Source organism: Phocoena phocoena, chromosome X (genome assembly GCF_963924675.1).
Source record: "Phocoena phocoena chromosome X, mPhoPho1.1, whole genome shotgun sequence".
NCBI classification, from domain to species: domain Eukaryota; kingdom Metazoa; phylum Chordata; class Mammalia; order Artiodactyla; family Phocoenidae; genus Phocoena; species Phocoena phocoena.
In genome coordinates, this window is record NC_089240.1 from 91576438 (window position 1) to 91594960 (window position 18523).

The window sequence follows — 18523 nt, forward strand, 5'->3', positions numbered from 1 at the left end:
GGGAGCATTTGAGTCAGTGAATGTAACACACCTGGTAGATAGCATGAACGTATCTGTTTCCTCTCTTCTTTAAGGCACGTTTATGGTAAAATGGAGAAGTTATAATTGGGTACTTAATGCTCCTTCTCTTAAGTATAAGTGGGCAATGCACAGACAACATTGTGAAACTCTCTTTGGGGCAGAGATGTGTGCCCAGGAATGAATGGGCACACCACATCTGGGAGGGCATTTCCCCTCTTAGCACTGATGTCCTGGATCTCTTGGGCACTCAGCTCTTCAGGGTCTGCTCAATCTCCTCAAAGGGACCTCATCTACAAGCTAATGACTCCCCAGTCTGAACCTCCAGACCAGATTCCTCTTCTCAATGTGTCAGATCCTTATAGCCAATGGCTTACCAGACCTCTTCACCTGGATATTCCAACTCAAACTCAACAAGACTAAAGCTGAACCAATCATCTTTTCCCCAGCCTCATTCCCCAAACCAGATCCTTCCTCCTGAGTTAATGGAACTAACTCTGTAAATAGCAGTCCATCTACAAAGCTGATAAAGCCAAAAACCCAAGGGTCCTCCATGACCTCTCTCTTTCCCTCATCTTCTACATCCAATTCACCAGCAAGGACTGTCAATTCCACCTTGAAAATATAACTGAAACCTGTCCGTTTTCCTCTGCCTCCATGGTCTTAGTTTAGGACTTCCTTGTCTCTCCCCTAGAGTGTTGCCACAGCCTCCCAATTGGTCTGCCATTCTCCGGTCTAGCTTTAGTCTCTCCCAGCATCCTGCCTCAGGGCCTTTGTACATGCCTTTGTTCTCCTGGCTAGCTCCTATTTATCATTCAGGCTCCAACCAAGATATCAGCTCTTCCAGGGAAACTTTCATGATTACCCCCCTCCACAGAATGGGCTAGATTGTCTATTTGTGTCCATACCCCCCCTCCAAGAGATTGAACTCCTTTAAGACAGGGCCTGTGTCTTACTTCCCACTGAATCACTTGTGCTAACTACAGTGCCTCATACACAGTGGGTGCTCAGTAAATGTTTGCTGAATGGAGAAATGAATGAATGAATACACACACCAAGAAGCCAGAGGGCCAGGTGTATCAATATCTTCTCTGGAAGTCTGGATGGCTGCACTAGAGTACGAGCAAGAAACATCTGATCACGGAACAACAGAAAAGAGAGCTGCCCCAGACTTAGGCAATCATCCAGTTCAGGATGGAGAAGTTGAAGCCCAGAAAGGGAAAGGGACTAACTCAAGTTCATACAGTATCACCTCTGGACACATCACAAGTGGAAGGGAGTGGATGGGGCAGCAAGACCAGAGACAGGGAACCCAGTGAGGAGGTTGTGATCTCTGGGAGAGAAATAATGGTGACCTGAACTAGGTTCATGGCAGTGAAGACAGGGACAAGATGGGTTTAAGAGATATTTCAGAGGCTAAAAATGATAGGACTTGATGCTAGATTGGAATTGGTGGGTAAGACAGGGAGGTGTGAAGGAGGACTCCCGAGTCTCTTGATTGGGCGACCGAGTGGATCTCTTCACTGACATGAGGAAGCTTAGGGGAGGAAGTTTTGGGTGGAAGATGAGAGTCCACCTCTGGAGAGGTGGGGATTAAGATACCTTCGGACCATCTTGGGAGATGTTCAACACCTGTTTCTGTCACTAGACTGGAAAGTCTGAGAGGGTAGGGAGCTCAACTGACTTTGTTTGCCCTGGTATCTCTGAGAGATGCAGTGTCTGGTGTGCAGTAGACCCTCAAAACATAGTTGTGTGGAAGAAGCACAATTGTGGAATGAATGAAAATACAGAATTAAATATGCACATGGGAATCCTTGAGAAGGCCACTTCCAAGTCTCATTAGGGGCAAAATGAGATTAAAAGACTTTGCTGCCATCCCGAAACATCCCTTGTGGCCTTTGGGAAAAGGGGAGCAGAAATTCCTGACCTCCAGCCTAGGGACCAGGTGGCTTGAATTCTACAATTTGTCCCTACTTTTCAGCTGGGGTTCCCATCTCAGCTACGAGGCCAGGGCGGAGTGGGTGTAAGAACTTAACAGATTCTGGCCTAAGTAGCTGGGATCTCTCCCTAGCCATGAAATATGTGGTAAGCAGGAAACTAACAACGATACCCCCCAAGGGCAGATTACTTAAGAAACTTCAGAACACTATTCCTTTCACCATTCTTTTGGAGCATCACAATACACCTGTGAAGTAGGTGGAGGGCACCAAGCTACAAAGTGGTTAGTCAATGAGGCTTGCTACTTTCACACAGCTGGTCAGTGGCAGAGTGAGTATCAGGGCCTCCGCATCAACTCTGTGCTCCTTCTATTGCGACAAACGGAAACAGCCATCCGTACAGCCCTACAATCCACTCTCCTGGTAACAGCACTAATGGTCTAGCGCTGTCTGCAGAAGTAAATAACGGAGAAAGGACACCGGCAGGTGAAGAATAGGTCTAAAGTCGGCAGATAAAGACTCATATTATACAGATACACAGATCCATTTGGTGGCCCAGGAAGCCCTGGTTCAGCTTGATAATGTTAGCATCACCTACAATTCGCCAGCACAGCCAGTGACCCTTCCCATCTTCCAAAAAAAAAATAATAATAATAATAGGTGATTGGTGTCTACCAAAGAAAGAACCCCCAAAATTCTCGGTGTCTGCCATAGCTGAGAAGCAGTATCAGAGTGTCGCCCTCAACACCCAAATGAAAACACATTTATTTTCTAGTTCTTAAGCTATAATCAGTGTTTGAAGCAGCCAGCCCAGGCATGAAGACACGCATCTACATGTTTTGTTTGCAAAGACACACACACCCATCCCATTGGCTGTTGTCAGCATGTTTAAATTTTTGGAAAGACACCTCCCAGAGTGCTAACGTTTAACTCTTGCTAGGCAAGGCTTTGCAGCCCTCCATTCTACCTGTTTATTCACAGTTCTCTTCTAAAACATAATAATAACCTTCTTTTCACCAAACACATACTAAGTGCCGTCTCATTTAACCTGTCTCCTTTAATCCTCTAAACAGCCCTGACAGGTGGGTATTAGCTGCATCTTACAGATGAGGAAACTGAAATATAGACAGGGTAAGGAATTTGCTTGAATTCACACAGTAAGCAGCTGGTGAAGCCAATTTAGGTGATACCAAATCCTCTGCTTCTTCTACCAAGCTTATATTGCCTCTCTGCATTGAATAATGCCCTGAAAGTATCAACAGAAGCACAAACCCACTTGAAGAGGGGCAGTGAGAGCTACTCTGGGCAGAAAATATTTTCATTTTCATTGATACTGGAACAATTCATCTCAATTTTCCCAATCTTTTCACTGGAACAGGTACTATTTAATAGAAACTCGCTTAACAGAATTAATTAATTAAGTCACAAAAGGCACTTCAAGGGGTAGCACATCCTAGACCTTAAAAAGATGGAAGATTCCTTCTTGTTCCACAATTAAAGTGGCCTTATTGATTGGTCTGTGGGCAATGGACAGTTTACTAGGTTCTCGTAGACACATTCTGATGTGCTACGAGTCCCTAATGCTAGCATATTCAATTAGGGGTGGAAGGGGGAGTACAGGCACAGGGTACTAATTTGATGATCGTGGTGAGCAGAAATTGGTAATTTTGTCTTTAAACGTGTCGTATTTTCCCTTGCCCTTGGGGAATGCTAATAATTATTCAAATAGGATGAAGCAGAGACGGCTGCTAGATAGAGGCAAATAAGTTGATGAAGAATTTTCAGGTCTCCCTTTTCTCTATAACATGTTCCTAAAACTACATCAGAAACCAGAAAAATGTTTTCTTTTGTGATAATAGTATTATAATTGGGGTGGTCAAGAACCCCAAATCAAATGAAACTGGAAATATGACCAATAGTTGGCCACAAAAATAAAAACAGAACAACCAAACACCTCTGTAACCATTACAAATGGTTGAATGAGTCCCCATAACCCTTCAAATATACACGCAGACTATACAAAGAGCTCCACTGTACTATAAAGTGTGTGCTGAGTTTCCAGACTGCATGAGAAAATAAATACAGCTCTATCTACTTAGGATGAATTTAACCTAAAACTAATACACACGCTGGAAAAATTTGAAATACTTAACTTACCATAATTTTGTTTTCCTTAGAATTTGAAGGGCAACTTGTGTATGATTTGATGGCACAAGTCTCTTAAGAAAGCCTTCTAGTAAACAGAAAATTCGCCTGTTTAAAGCAGAATCATAGGATTAAGTTTCTATTTCCTGCCCTCACTTTCTAACTGTGTGATCTTGAGAAAGCCAATTCATCTCTCGGCCTTAGTTTTCTCATCAGCAAAATGGGGATATTACTTGCCCTACCTATTTCCTGAATTGCTTTGAGCATCAGTTGAGACAATGTACGTGAAAAGGGGCTGAGGGTTCATTCCACGGACTAAGCTTTGCTTCGGGGGAAAAAAAACCCCTAGTAACCAAACTCCCAGTTTTCAAAAACCCCTGTTTGCTGGGCTCACAGGGCAGTAAGCTCTTAAGTAAATACAGGTTCACGAGGAGGAGATTTCAGTAGATAAAAAATTGAATGAAACAAGGGGCAGAGTGTAAAGCTGTGAAAGGTAGGAGCAAATTGACGGTCCAGCACAGGGTTGTCATTATAGTTTAGAAAGGATGTGGACCTACCCTCTTATCCTATTATTGTCGTTTAAAAATATGTGGTTTACAATGTTCATCGCGGCTCTATTTACAATAGCCAGGACACGGAAGCAACCTAAGTGTCCATCGACAGATGAAAGGATAAAGAAGATGTGGCACATATACACAATGGAATATTACTCAGCCATAAAAAGAAACGAAATTGAGTTATTTGTAGTGAGGTGGATGGACCTAGAGTCTGTCATACAGAGTGAAGTAAGTCAGAAAGAGAAAAACAAATACCGTATGCTAACAAATATATGTGGAATCTAAAAAAAAAAATGGTCATGAAGAATCTAGGGGCAGGACGGGAATAAAGACTCTGACCTACTAGGGAATGGACTTGAGGATATGGGGAGGGGTAAGGGTAAGCTGGGACAAAGTGAGAGAGTGGCATGGACATATATACACTCCCAAATGTAAAACTGATAGCTAGTGGGAAGCAGCCGCGTAGCACGGGGAGATCAGCTCGGTGCTTTGTGACCACCTAGAGGGGTGGGATAGGGAGGGTGGGAGGGAGGGAGATGCAAGAGGGAAGAGATATGTGGATATATGTATATGTATAGCTGATTCACTTTGTTACAAAGCAGAAACTAACACACCATTGTAAAGCAATTATACTCCAACAAAAATAAATAAATAAATAAAAATGTGGTTTATTTTAAAACACATGGTTTAATTACAACCTGGGGCCAATCTTTTTCTTTTTTCTAGCAAAACATAGCCATGGTTTTATAAGTAAAAACTCAAAGTGAAACAGGTCTTGCCAGAAATTCACTTTACAGCAATTTTTGCTGTAGTGTACCTACTCCATTAGAAAAGGGATACTTGTGGCATTTTTCTCTGACATAATAAATTACCCATCATTGATATACCACACAACCTTTGGTCCAATATTGAGCTTGTGTGAGCTGATTGCTTCTGGATCAGTGTTGGCTTCCCCAAATCTCTGGTGAGAAGCCCTCAAGTTTTGGGGGTGGAAGGTAACAGGGAGTAACCAATTACTGCTCCTTAAACAGAAGGAGAAAAAGGAGGATAGGATCAAAGAAATCTGCTAGGACCCCATTGCCAAAGAACTCAGGGAGCTCTGAAAGGGGAGGGCAGGGCAGGGGAGGGAGAGGAACAACTTAGTCTCCCTGCTGTTCTCCTGCAGGCCCACACCCCTGCATTCGTTTAGAACCAGAGGAACATTCATTTCCACACCCACGCAGATAAAGAGATAGGCATTCCAACCCCAATACACATGCCCGCAGGCACAGGAGTCTGCTAAAATGGTAGGGCTTGCTGGTACTCTGGCTTAGCCTACCCTACACCTCCCAGCCAGCCATGGATTTGAATTCAAGAAGATGGGATGACTTACAGCGCCCCCTGCTGGCTGTATGCAGTAGTCCCTATGGACAAGTCCAGTCATCCGCACAGCCGTGCACAGGCCAAAAAGGAGAGGGGAAGGGGGTCTAGAGGGCGAGAAGCTCCACATTTCTGATATATTTTCCTTTTACGTGGTGGACAATGGGAAGCTGAGATGAAATCAAGCTCTGTGTGCAACAGGAAAGACGGGCTGTGCTGGCGGAGGCTGCTGCAGTATAGGTGACGAGTAGAAGCTCCAGAGCTATTAGTGGCATCAGAAACAAGCTGCAAGCTTGCTTTGGAGAGGCGCTTCAGATTTCAATTGTGTTTGTACATCCACGACTCCACTGAATGTTCAGAATAACCCCATCTCAAAGTACTAGAGAAGTAATTGAGCCCAGAAGTGAATTAACTTGTCCGTTGCCACACAGCTTCTGAGCAGCTGAGCCAGACCTTCTTAGTCCCAGTCTGGTGCTCTTTCTGCTACTCCCTTTATAAAGAGACAGGTCAATTCTGGGTCCAAAATTCCCACAAAAATGTCATGTAACTCCACCCAAAGCCCTGGATCTGGAGCTTATTGAATCCTTTTGACTCTTCCCTTCATCCGTCTTGCTGCCCAGTGGCACACTTATTAACCAATTAAGTAGATGCACAAAGGACAGAGAACTCAAGTCAATCTACATCGTCCCTTCATAACTCATCAACTGAGAAAAGAGTTGTGGAGCGCCTACTGTGTGCCAGCCATGGTGCCACATGTTGGGAGCACACAGATGAAAGTAACAGTCCCTGCCCTTGAGGTGCACTCAGTCCAGGTCAGAGAGACTAGTTATGTACACACATGAATATACCATAAGGCAGAGGAAGGCAGAAGGGATAGGATTCTGAACCCAAGGGCTGTCGATAGGTCTGTCTTGAAGATAGAGGAGCACATTTTATCCCTCCAAACTAGAGAGTGGAGAAGGATGCATAAAGAAAAGGAGCCGGGATGAGTTTTGGTAAGAAAGAGGGAAGTGGAGAAAGTCCATTTCAACTTGACCTCAGTTTTCTCAATAAATGTAGGAAGCGAGGTTGCAGGTGGAGAGTGAGGGTATTTGAGGTTGAGGATGACTGGCAAAGGGCGGGAAGGAGATGCTGTGGAGGCCATGGCAGGAAGTCAATTGTTAGAAAAGTGTGAAGGGCTGCCAAGCAGCTCTGAGGGCTCTGCCGACACTAGAGAACGTACTTTTGTTGGGGAAGCTTCCTCAAACAGTACTTGGCAGCCCTGGCAAAGCAGGTAGTAGGGTTTTCCAGGGTTGGATGCTGGCACATACATCAGAAGTACTGGGGGTGAGGGAGAAGGGTGGGTCCAACAGGAGGATGTGAAAGCACTGTTGACACAACTGATCTTGGGGGCCAGGCTGGAGAGTGAGCCGGAGGGGAGCTAGCCATTTCTGATAAACAGATGACTTCCTAGATCATTTGGGCCTGGCTCAAAGGGAGAAGGCTGGACTAACTATAGCTAGGAACTATGCACAGCATTTAGTACTTGAGTCAAGGCTGTCAAGACAAATCTGGAGCCAGAGAGAGCAACCTGGTGATCCAAATGTGGAGAAATCCACCAGACCATTAGCGATGTCACGCCACATCTACACGACCTTGGTGTAGTATCCAATTCAAAGGGAGATGGTTTGGGCTGATGCAAAGATAATGGTGCCAACGCCCAGGACAGAGTCAGTGGCATGTGTGGGTAGGGAAGCAGGTAGCTCCCATGTTCAAAGTTCACTGAAGACATGTTTTGTCCGAGTTCTTGGTCCTCTGTACCTTCCCCACTGCCACAGTGTCATTTACAATTTTGTTATACTTCACTCTGCCCAACTATTCCCTTAGAGATAGGAGAAATGAAAGCACTTTAAACAGCTTAAAACAATAATCTGGTTCCCAGAGAAAGCAGAGTTAGGGATAAATCAGGAGAGGATTCTGAGAGGAATCCAGGTGGAAAATTGGGGAGGAAGGAAGCAGCAGCTGGAAAAGAAAGCAAAAGGAGCCAAACCCTAGGACCTGGGGGACAAAAGATATGAAAATGGAGCTGGCCTGTCCAGGGGCCTGGCCCGGGGAGGTTATCTGGGCGAGAGGCCCCATGGCCCCCCCATACCTCTCCATCCATCACCACTTTTTTCATTCTCTGGTTTTATGAGGATTTTAAAAGCTTTTAGATCTGGTGCTGGCAATCTTTCAGAAAAAGTTAACAGAGAATTCTGCAGAGATAAAGTCCCCAGTGAAGCCTGTAGCCAAGAGTAGCAACAATTGTCCCCTAAAGCTGAGTGGTAAACAGACCTTCAAGTGCTTTCCCCTTCAAGGCTTTGAGTGCTGCAGGTCCTTTGGCCTAAGAACCTAGCAGCTAATCACTTCTCTCAACTTGCTGACTGACAAAGAGAGGTTTCTTTGTTAGTCTAGTTTCAACCAGTCTCTGGAACCCAGCGGAAGGAAAAATAAGTGAGGAGGTGTAAAAGGGGGGCAGGGGAAAGCTCTAGTAAGTCATCTGGGAGAGGGATGCTCTCCCAAAGGCAAAACAAAGGAGCATGATTAGGGGAAAGGTGGAAATCAAGGTACAGCAAGGCTAGCTTTCAATGAGCATGGCCAGGTAGGCTGCTCCAGGGCTCAGAGGAACCCTCCCATCCCTTGAGACCCTACTCCTGTAACTACCCTCTCTTCCCCTTCTATCTTCTGGACTGGTTGTTTTCTGTTGGTCTTCAAGATGTACCCTCATCTGCTTGATGCTAAAAAAATAAAGAAAAATCTTTCCTCCGCTGCTCTGACCACTCCATCTCTCCATCACCCTTCCAGAACAGACCTCTTGATAGACATCACTCATTGCCGCCACTCTCCACTCTTCCTCTCCTACCACTCTCCCCACCCCCAGGCCATCTGGGCCGGCCAACTCTTCTGTCTCGAAAGTCCTCTCTGGAAAGTAACCAGTGATCCCTGCTACATTCGAATCCCATAGGCCTTCTGCAGCTTTTGTCATTGCTAAGTACTCGTTTCCCTTCTGAAACCCTCTCCTTGGCTTTCATTGCTCTATACTCTGGACTCTCTAGTCTTTTATCATGTCGCCATCTTCTTTACTGGTCCCTTCCATTCTGCCCAGAGCCTCTTGCCTGTCTCTTGGTGATTTCATCCACCACCTACAGCTTCTACCACCTCCTCTATAAAGATGAGGCATCGCTCTAATTTATTTCTCAGGTCCTGTCAATTTCCCAAGTCCATGTCCACAGCACTATTATTGGTCCCCTTAGGGACCAATACCAAAGCTTATCTCCGTCCCTCATCAGCTCTCCCCTGGATAATGACAACAGCCTCTGGAGTCCTCTCTGTGTCCAGTCAAACATGGCCACAATCTAACACTCTGGACAGTAATCTTCCTAAGTCTGATCCTATTGTTTCTCCGCTCAAAACTGTAAATCACTCCCCATTACTTTCGCAACTAACCCCCCTGTACTCCTTAACTGGGCATTGATGGCCCTTCATTCAGTTCCCACCTTTTTTTGCAGGCTTATTTTTCCCCTAAACACCCTTACCTGCCCTAGACTCCAAGTATAACAGTCTCCTCGCTGATTCTTAAATCCACACTGTACTCTCTCACCCTGGGCTTCCAACCAAGTGGTTTCCTTGCCAAAAATACCCTTCTCTTCCAGAACTCTCTACCAAGGTTCTAGCCATCCTTCAAAGCTCAACGCAAATCTGACCTCTTCCAAAAACACTTCTCGTATTTCCCTGCTTGGAGTTAACGTCTCCTTTTTCCTAACACTTGAAACAACTTTTTTTGGTTTGGAATTCAGCTATAGAGAGCTGGATTAGTCACACCCCTCAGTTCATGGCAAAACAGAATCATTAGTCCATATAAGGCCCATCCTTCTATTTTTAAATTTTCCTTCATCCAAATCTCCACTCTCATTCTTGTCCCCTCACAGGAAATTTCTCGAATGTATTTGATGTCAGTTCAAGATATCCATCTAGATCTACACCTACACCTACGTGTACATCACCTACATCCACATCTTTATCTGTCTCCTACCTTTGGTGTGTATGTGTTTTTTTTGTTTGGTTTTTTTTTTGCGGTACGCGGGCCTCTCACTGTTGTGGCCTCTCCCGTTGCAGGGCACAGGCTCCGGACACGCAGGCTCAGCGGCCGTGGCTCACGGGCCCAGCCACTCCGCGGCATGTGGGATCTTCCCGGACCGGGGCACGAACCCACGTCCCCTGCATCGGCAGGCGGACTCTCAACCACTGCGCCACCAGGGAAGCCCTGTATGTGTGTATTTAAATTCAAGCAAATGTCACTGGGCTATGTAGAGATCATTCTATTTCTCCTTTCATGAGAATGTTTTTAAGATCTATGTTGGTATTTGCTCCTAATCCTTGTTAGTATGCATAGTATACATTCAGCTTGCTTTCTATGTATATTCCCTCACTGATGGACAACCTAGTTTGCCGTCAATCCCTTAACACAAATGATTCTGTGATAAGCAAATGATTCTATGATAAATATCTTCATAAAGGTTCCATTTTAGAACTATGGAGAAGTTGGCCAGGATATATACTCAGGAGTGAGGTTGCTGGGTTGTAGGAATATATACATAGTTACCATCAAAAAGTGCCACCATATTGCTCTCCAAAAAGCTATTCCAGGGCTTCCCTGGTGGTGCAGTGGTTGAGAGTCCGCCTGCCGATGCAGGGGACGCGGGCTCGTGCCCCGGCCTGGGAGGACCCCACATGCCGCGGAGCGGCTGGGCCCGGGAGCCATGGCTGCTGAGCCTTTGCGTCCGGAGCCTGTGCTCCGCAACGGGAGAGACCACAACAGTGAGAGGCCCGCGTACCGCAAAAAAAAAAAAAAAAAAAAAAAAAGCCATTCCAGTTTACAGTCCCACCAGCAATACACGAGAATTCCTTTTCCCCCACACACGCTCACAAACGCTTGGTGTTATCTGACTTTTTAATTTTTGTCAATTGGATGAGTACAACTTGTTCTCTGCTATTTTAATTTGCATTTCTCTGAATACTAGAGAGATCGATCATCTCTTCATGTGCCTGTTAGCCAATATAGTTTTCCCTTCTGTGAGCTGTCCATACTGTAAATATGCTTTGCCCGTTTGTCTATTGTGTTTTCTGCCTTTTTCTTGATAAGTTACCAGAGTCCCCCGGACATTCTAGGTATCAATGCCTTGTCAGTTTTAGGCATTGCAAATACCTTCAAGTCTATCATCTGTCTGTTAATTTTGTCTATGGTGTCCTTTCATTGAATTGAAAGTCTTAGGTTTGTTGTAGTAAAATTCATGACGTTTTTGACCTTACGTTTTGGAGTTTGGGGTCTTACTTATGAAGTCCTACACCATTTCAAACTCTAAAGAAATTGTACATTTACAGTTTTACCTTTCACATCTAGGCTTCTAATCCACTTGGAAGTCACCTTGGTAGGTGATGTGAAGTAGTGATGCAACTTCATTTTTCTCCATATAGCAGCGCTTCTCAATCTTTTCGATGTCACGGCATAGAGAGTATATGGTAGTGTGCACCAAGCATAATGTGGTAAACGAATGGGGCTGCTCATAGCCAGAGATGGAGGCCACCGGAGCTCTGGCCACTTTAGGTCCTGCCTGGCCATCCTAAGGGTCAAGGGGATCAATAGCTCTACACCCCTATAACCCATTTGTGGCTTTCAGTATGACACACTGATTGGGAAGTTTTGCCACATGGTGACCCACTCCTTCCAATACCAAGCAATCCATCCTTCCCTTGCTGTGAAATTGTACTGTACTTATTATCATCTGTTTCTGTGCTCTGTGTTCTATTCCTATGGCTTATTTGCCTTTTACTGTGACAGTCCTACAGTTTATGATGATGATGACGTCTCAAACTGTAGAAGAGCAAGTCTCTCATCTGTTCTTTTTCAAAATTGACTTAGATATTCATAGACATTTATTCTTCTATATACATTTTAGAATAAGTTTTTCAAGTTACTTAAAACATCCTGCTGGTATTTTTATGGGAATGGCATTGAGTTGATAGATTGGGGGAAAATTGACATCTTTACGATGATAAGCCATCCCATCTGCCAACATGGTATATCCCACGATTTATTCAGGTCATTTATGTTTCATTAATGGAATTCAAAAATTTTATCTGGAAAATGTCTGATATACTTTTTGTTAGGTGAACTACTAACAAAAAAATATGTTACAGGTTCTCCCTTTTGTTGTTATCGTGAATGGTAATTTTCCACACAGAACTTTGCACCTCTATTGTATATTCAGAGTGCGCATTGAACAACTAGAATTCTATGTCTAAGGGTCTGTTTCCCTAACCGGACTTGGAGCATCTAAAGATGGGACTTTGCTTCACCTTTCTTTCCACTACTGTGCTTTGCCAGAGTAGGTGCTCACTTAATATTGGTTGAACTGAATGGTCTGTGAAGTACTGCAGAATGTTTTAGAAACTACCATCCATGTAATTTTCTGACAAAAATGCCATGTGATTCTCATTTAAAAATAAATAGCTATGTTACTTCAAATTAGATATTGGAGGAAAGAGAGGGAAGGAGAAAAAGAGATTAAAATAGCTATGTTACTTCAAATTAGATATTGGAGGAAAGAGAGGGAAGGAGAAAAAGAGATTAACTAATGTAGAGATTTTTTAAAATTAATTTTTGTTGGAGTATAGTTGCTTTACAATGTTGTGTTAGTTTCTACTGTACAGCAAAGTGAATCAGCTATATGTATACATATATCCCCTCTTTTTTGGATTTCCTTCCCATTTAGGTCACCACAGAGCACTGAGTAGAGTTCCCTGAGCTATACAGTACGTTCTCATTAGTCATCTATTTTATACACAGTATCAATAGTGTATATATGTTAATCCCAATCTCCCAATTCATCCCACCCCCACCACCTTTCCCCCCTTGGTGTCCATACATTTGTTCTCTACATCTGTGTCTCTATTTCTGCTTTGCAAATAAGATCGTCTATACCATTTTTCTAGATTCCACACATATGCGTTCATATACGATATTTGCTTTTCTTAATGTGGAGTTTTGACTTTTGAACCGTGTTATCGTTTTGCCCATCCCCAAATTATATTAAATTATGAAATATGGAGGAGGAAGGATCTCTGAAATTGAATAGAAACAAAAACGAATGAGTAATTGTGGTGGGTAATAAACGGGAGGGGACATATGGGGGACTTCTGGGGTGAGGATGGTGTTTTATATTTTGATCTGTTAACATGGGTGTTAACTTTGTAAAAATTCTTTGTGCTGTACACTTATGATTTGACTACACTGTATATTAAATGTAATTTAAAACTTGTTGTAGTATATATAACATATAATTTAAAAGCTGTGAAAAATAAAAGTGAGACATGATAGGAGGTTCACATGTAATATAAATGCATATAAAACACAACATAGTATCTGCACATAAATAATAACACCCAGCATTCACTGTATGTCAGGCCCGTGCTAAGTACCTCATAAGGATGCTCTCATTTAATGCTCAGAAAGTCTTATGAAGGAGGTACCATTATCATCCACACTTTGTATATAAGGAAAATGAGACAAAGAGAGGTTAAATAACTAGCCACAGTCATACAGTTGGAAAGTGGGAGAAGCCCTATTCAAATTCAGGCTTCCACACTCTTAACTATTATGCTGAACTGACATTCAGCAAATAGTACTATGAAGAGCCTCTGTGAGATACGCAGAAGTAATGAATTAACTTTTTACAGCTTGGAGCCCTGAAGGAAAAGTGCCCTCCGATCAAGTTATTTGCAGAGGACCATATCATGGTGAGGGGTGCTCTGTTGATCCTCAGCTGCCATCATTTCTAAGGGGCTTGACCTGAAAGCTCTGGAGAAGAAAAGGATTCTAGCTCTTGTTGTCTTCCGTCAGATTGCTCTACTGGTCTTTCCTACATCCTTTCCAAAATGATGCGTCAGACTAGAAACAATTTTTAATATTTTAGTAACCTGTTTTGGGGAATAATCTTAGATTTATAGAGAAGTTGCCAGGGTAGCAAAGAGTTCTCATATACTCCACACCTCCATCACCTGATTTCCCCTAATGTTCACATCTTACATAACTATTGTACATTTATCACAACCAAGAAATTAACATTGGTGTGAGACTAACAACAAAACTCCATTCTTCATTCAGATTTCATCAGTTTTTATCCTAATGCCCTTTTTCTGTTCCAGGATCCAAACCAAGACACATCACTGCATTTAGTAAAATGCATTATTTTTAAAAATTGTGGTCAAATGCATGACATAAAAGATTTACCATTTCAACCAATTTTGTGTACGGTTCTGCGGCATTAAGTACATTCACGTTGCTGTGCAAACATCGCGACACCATCCATCTCTAGAACTTCTTCACCTTCCTCAACTGAAACTAGTAAAATGCATTTTTACAACAACAAAGAAAACCTTATTGCCCAGAGTAGCTGGCACCAAAGAAAAACAATCACCGTGCAATTAATGATGAGGTTGTAACAAGACCAGACAAAGAGGGTGATTTACGTGGAAACCATGGAAACTGCTAAGTATGAGCAGTACATATAGGAAACATCTAGATTGGGTTAGTGTATGCCCTCTTAATAATCAAAACCTTTGGTGATAATAGGCTGAGCAAGCCAACGGGGTGAAATTCATAGCCTGAAAAAGAGGCTGCAAATGGTTTTGAGAGAAGATAATTCTGTGAAAACGATCCAGTAGCAAAAACATCACCAGGAAGAAAGAGGGGACTGCACTCCTGTTTTCAGAAGAGAACCTCAAACTGGTCACTTCACTCACATTGTTGGCAGTTACCCAGCAATGCGCATGGCACCTGAGTGAGTGATCAGACCCCAGCAGACCACCTCGTACTCTGTACCATCCAGCAATTGTCCGAAGACCGCCCAGCCAAGCATCTGGTATCTGAGATAATCCTATAGTTTGTGAAGGGCTCACATAGCTATTGTTGCAAATATTTGACTGCATAAGGAAGGAGGAAGATGCTCTAGAGTACAAACGTGTTAGATGTTCTCAATCAGCGCTTTTCAAAATGTACCGTGCATATGGATTACCTGGGCACCCTGTTAAAATTCAGGTTCTGGTTCCGGAGGTCAGGGGTAAGACCCAAGATGCTGCTTTTCTAACAAGCTCCCAGGTGATGTTGATGCTGCTGGTTGTGGGCTGCTATAAATAAGTAGTTCTCAGCTTGGCTGCATATTGGAATCACCTGGAGGGCTTTACGAACTACTGATGTCTGGGTCTCATTCTCAGAGAGTCTGATCTAATTAAATGGTTTAGGGTATCCAGTGGGCTGAATTGTATTCTCCTAAAATTCATAATGAAGGCTACACACCCACCCCTCATAATTATACTGGAGAAACAGGCTTAAGGAGGTGATTGAAGTTAAACAAGGTCATAAGGGTGGAGCCCTGATCAGAAAGACCTGGTGCCCTTATAAGAAGAGACACCAGAGTTCTCTCTCCACCGTGTGAGGACGCAGTGAGAAGGTGGCCATCTGCAAGCCAGGATGAGAGCTCTCACCAAAACCCAACCATGCTGGCTCCCCGATCTTGGACTTCCAGCCTCCAGAAGTGTAATCAAATTTCTGTTGTTGAAGCCACAGCAATGATATTTTGTTATGATAGCCCAAGCTAAGACAGGGTATGGCATGGCCACTGGGAGTTGAAAAAGCTCCCCACGTGATTCTGATGTGCAACCAAAGCTGGGAGCCTCTGCTTTACATAGTAGTTGAAGTGAATGCAGTGTCAAAGTTGCATCACCCTTGCACCTGCGTGAACACAAAAGCTACCGCATGTGTTTGGAGAAACATCAACCTATATCACCGATCGCAGGATAGACACGAGCCCCCTTCCTGCTCAAACAACTTAGTCCTATCCATCAAACACATGAATGTCCTCCCCCAAAGTTGGGGCAGCTTATGTGACATTTAATGAAATGACAGCTGTCATATTTTCTCTTTTAGTTCTCTTCAGAAGAACGGCAATGTTATGATCTGTATTTTCTGTTTGTGGACTTAACTAAGACATATGATCCCCTTGTCTGAGTGGGCATACGGGAAGCCCTGTGAAAACTGGGCTCTTCAGATGTGTTCATCAACGTTTTTTGCTCCCTTCATGGGGGAATGAGAAGTGAGCTATCAAACGCTCTTCTCTGATTACACCAAACAGGGCTCCATTGCCACAATGTGTCATTCAGGGTTCACTTTTAAGCAACATTCTCAGAGTTATAGTGCTTAGAATCAACATTGAGTTTGATCAGAGAAGATTTAATTTGAAAGAATTTTACAGCAAAATCGAAGGGTTGAGAGAATCAAAGTCTCTTGTTGGTCATCGTGGTATCGTTGGTCACTGATCATAAAAACACGCAACTGTGAGTTCAGTTTGCTTAGGCTCTGCTTCTCTTTGAGCTGCCCAGTAATGCCACAGTTCCCCAAGTCCCAGGCCCAGGGCACCTTGAAACACACACCTGAGCACCTGACCTGCCAAATGGCATAGCTGTCGACCTACTGATCTACAGGGTAGCCCCTAATCATGGAACTTGCACTGGATTGTCCCGAGGGTTTAACGAGAATCTTCAATGGGAAAGTGCTTTGAAAAAGGATTCAGTACTAGGTGAATACGATCAGAGCTTGGTGATTAGACCTTGCGAATGACTGTGCTGAAGGCTGGTTAGACTGTCCTGACCTGCAGGTTGGTTCAACTGTCCTGACCAACACTCCTTTTCCACATACAGATGATCAAGAACTAATAATGAAAGTTCCTAACGGCTTCCCTGGGTTCACTCCTTTGCTAGTTAGCTCCAGGCACTCATCCAAAAATGAGCCAGCTCGGACAGCCATGGAGCTGGGTTTTGACCCACAGCAAAAAGACGTCTGTCTTTAGACACCATTTCGGGTGTCCCCTTGGCCCATTAGCAGACGGTTAAAAAAAAAAGGCATTCCTGGGGGCCCATCACGTGCTACAAAATACAGGACGCTCACAAATTTTCTCCCAACCTACTTGGCAGAAGTAGGGTTTTTTTTCTTTAAATTATCAGAGAGAGAAGTTTGCTGAGGGTAAAATCACTCCATCAGTACACGTGACAATAATGAAACTCACAAATTCTCCCAACGAGCTTAAAAGAAGATTCTTTTAACAGAAAGGTGTGTGTGTGTGTGTGTGTGTGTGTGTGTCCGTCAGTCCCCACGTGCATACACAAACAGGTCAGTCCGATAACACTCCAAAAGCCTTGGTCCAAGAAGCCTCCTTCACCAGTCTGCATTTTGCTCCTTGCTACCTTCAGACTCTCCCAACAGAAGGCTCGCTGCTGTGACATGTTTACTTGTCATTAATTAGCTTAATTAAATGGTATACTGAGCAGAGGGAACACCGTGTTATTTTAAGGATTCACAAGAGTCCCATGGAAGGAACTCCAGGCCCAGTGGGTAAGACTGAAAAGCTGTATGTGCCTGAACCTTCTCCCACCCACCCCTGACAAAGCTGTGGCTTATTGGCCATTGTCGTCTTTGCATTTAGCAAAGCAAAAGCTCCAGACCGCTGAGCTCAGGGTGAAAGTGACCATCTGCCCTAGTCACACAGAGAGGACAGAGGGTTGCCTGTGAAATTAGCTTTTGTGGTCATCTCCACATGAGCCACTTCGAAAGACGGCACTGACTACATATTTCAATATGTAGGTGGTATTAACGAGCAAGCCTTGCACCCTATACAGTCAGGCCACTCAAGATGGCTGTTCTCTTGCTCTTTGTACATCCGCTGCTCGACCAGTTCCTGCCTCACCCACACCCTACTCACAGGAACCTGCTTGCCCCATGCCCTAGCTAGTGATTGTTCGAATCCTTAGGCTCGAATGGCTCCACCTGCTATTTTATTAAAGAGAAACATCGGCCCTCGTGATGGTCATTAACCTGAGGCTGTGCCCAAGCTGCCGGTTTCCCTGGTAACTGATGAGCCAACCTGACATAGTTCCCCCTATTAATGGTAGCTGCCTTCTCCTCCAGGAGTGAGGATGACTGCCACGTCTTGCCTGCCGTCCACAGTGGGGGGTGTCACTCCAGGCCCTTTTACTGAGGACGTGTAATGTCCCCTACCCAATAAACCGTTGACGTCCCTGTTGCTGTCTCTGGGCTCTCTCTTTGGCCTCGAGGCTGGGCAGCTACAAGCCTTACAGGCCTGTGGGATGCAGCCCAACACACTCTGTCCTCAAAAGGCACAGATTTTAGCAGAGGAGACAATATGGTACTTCAGCTCCTGTCACCTGGATCCAGCATAGGTCCAAGTGACCTGAAGAGAGAATTCAAACTCCGCAGTCTAGTATACCTCTGGGCTGCAACTCAAATGTACTCGAGATTTCTCAGCAAGTAAAAGGCTGGCAGAGAATGTGAGAATTGAGAGGTCGGTGTAACCTCTTGACAGAGGCTCAAGCCAACATTTTAATAGACTGCACAGAAGCAGCCAAGAGGGAGATGAA

General features: G+C 44.1%; 1 protein-coding gene across 1 annotated transcript in view; it reads right to left on the minus strand.

Moving 5' to 3' along the window:
* Positions 1-14952, minus strand: part of COL4A6 (collagen type IV alpha 6 chain) — an 83660-nt gene extending 68708 nt beyond the window's left edge. Inside the window, exon 1 of the mRNA XM_065900242.1 lies at positions 14852-14952. Coding sequence (XP_065756314.1) covers positions 14852-14952 — 101 coding nt within the window. The remainder of the gene's footprint in view (positions 1-14851) is intronic.
* Positions 14953-18523: the final 3571 nt, after the last annotated feature.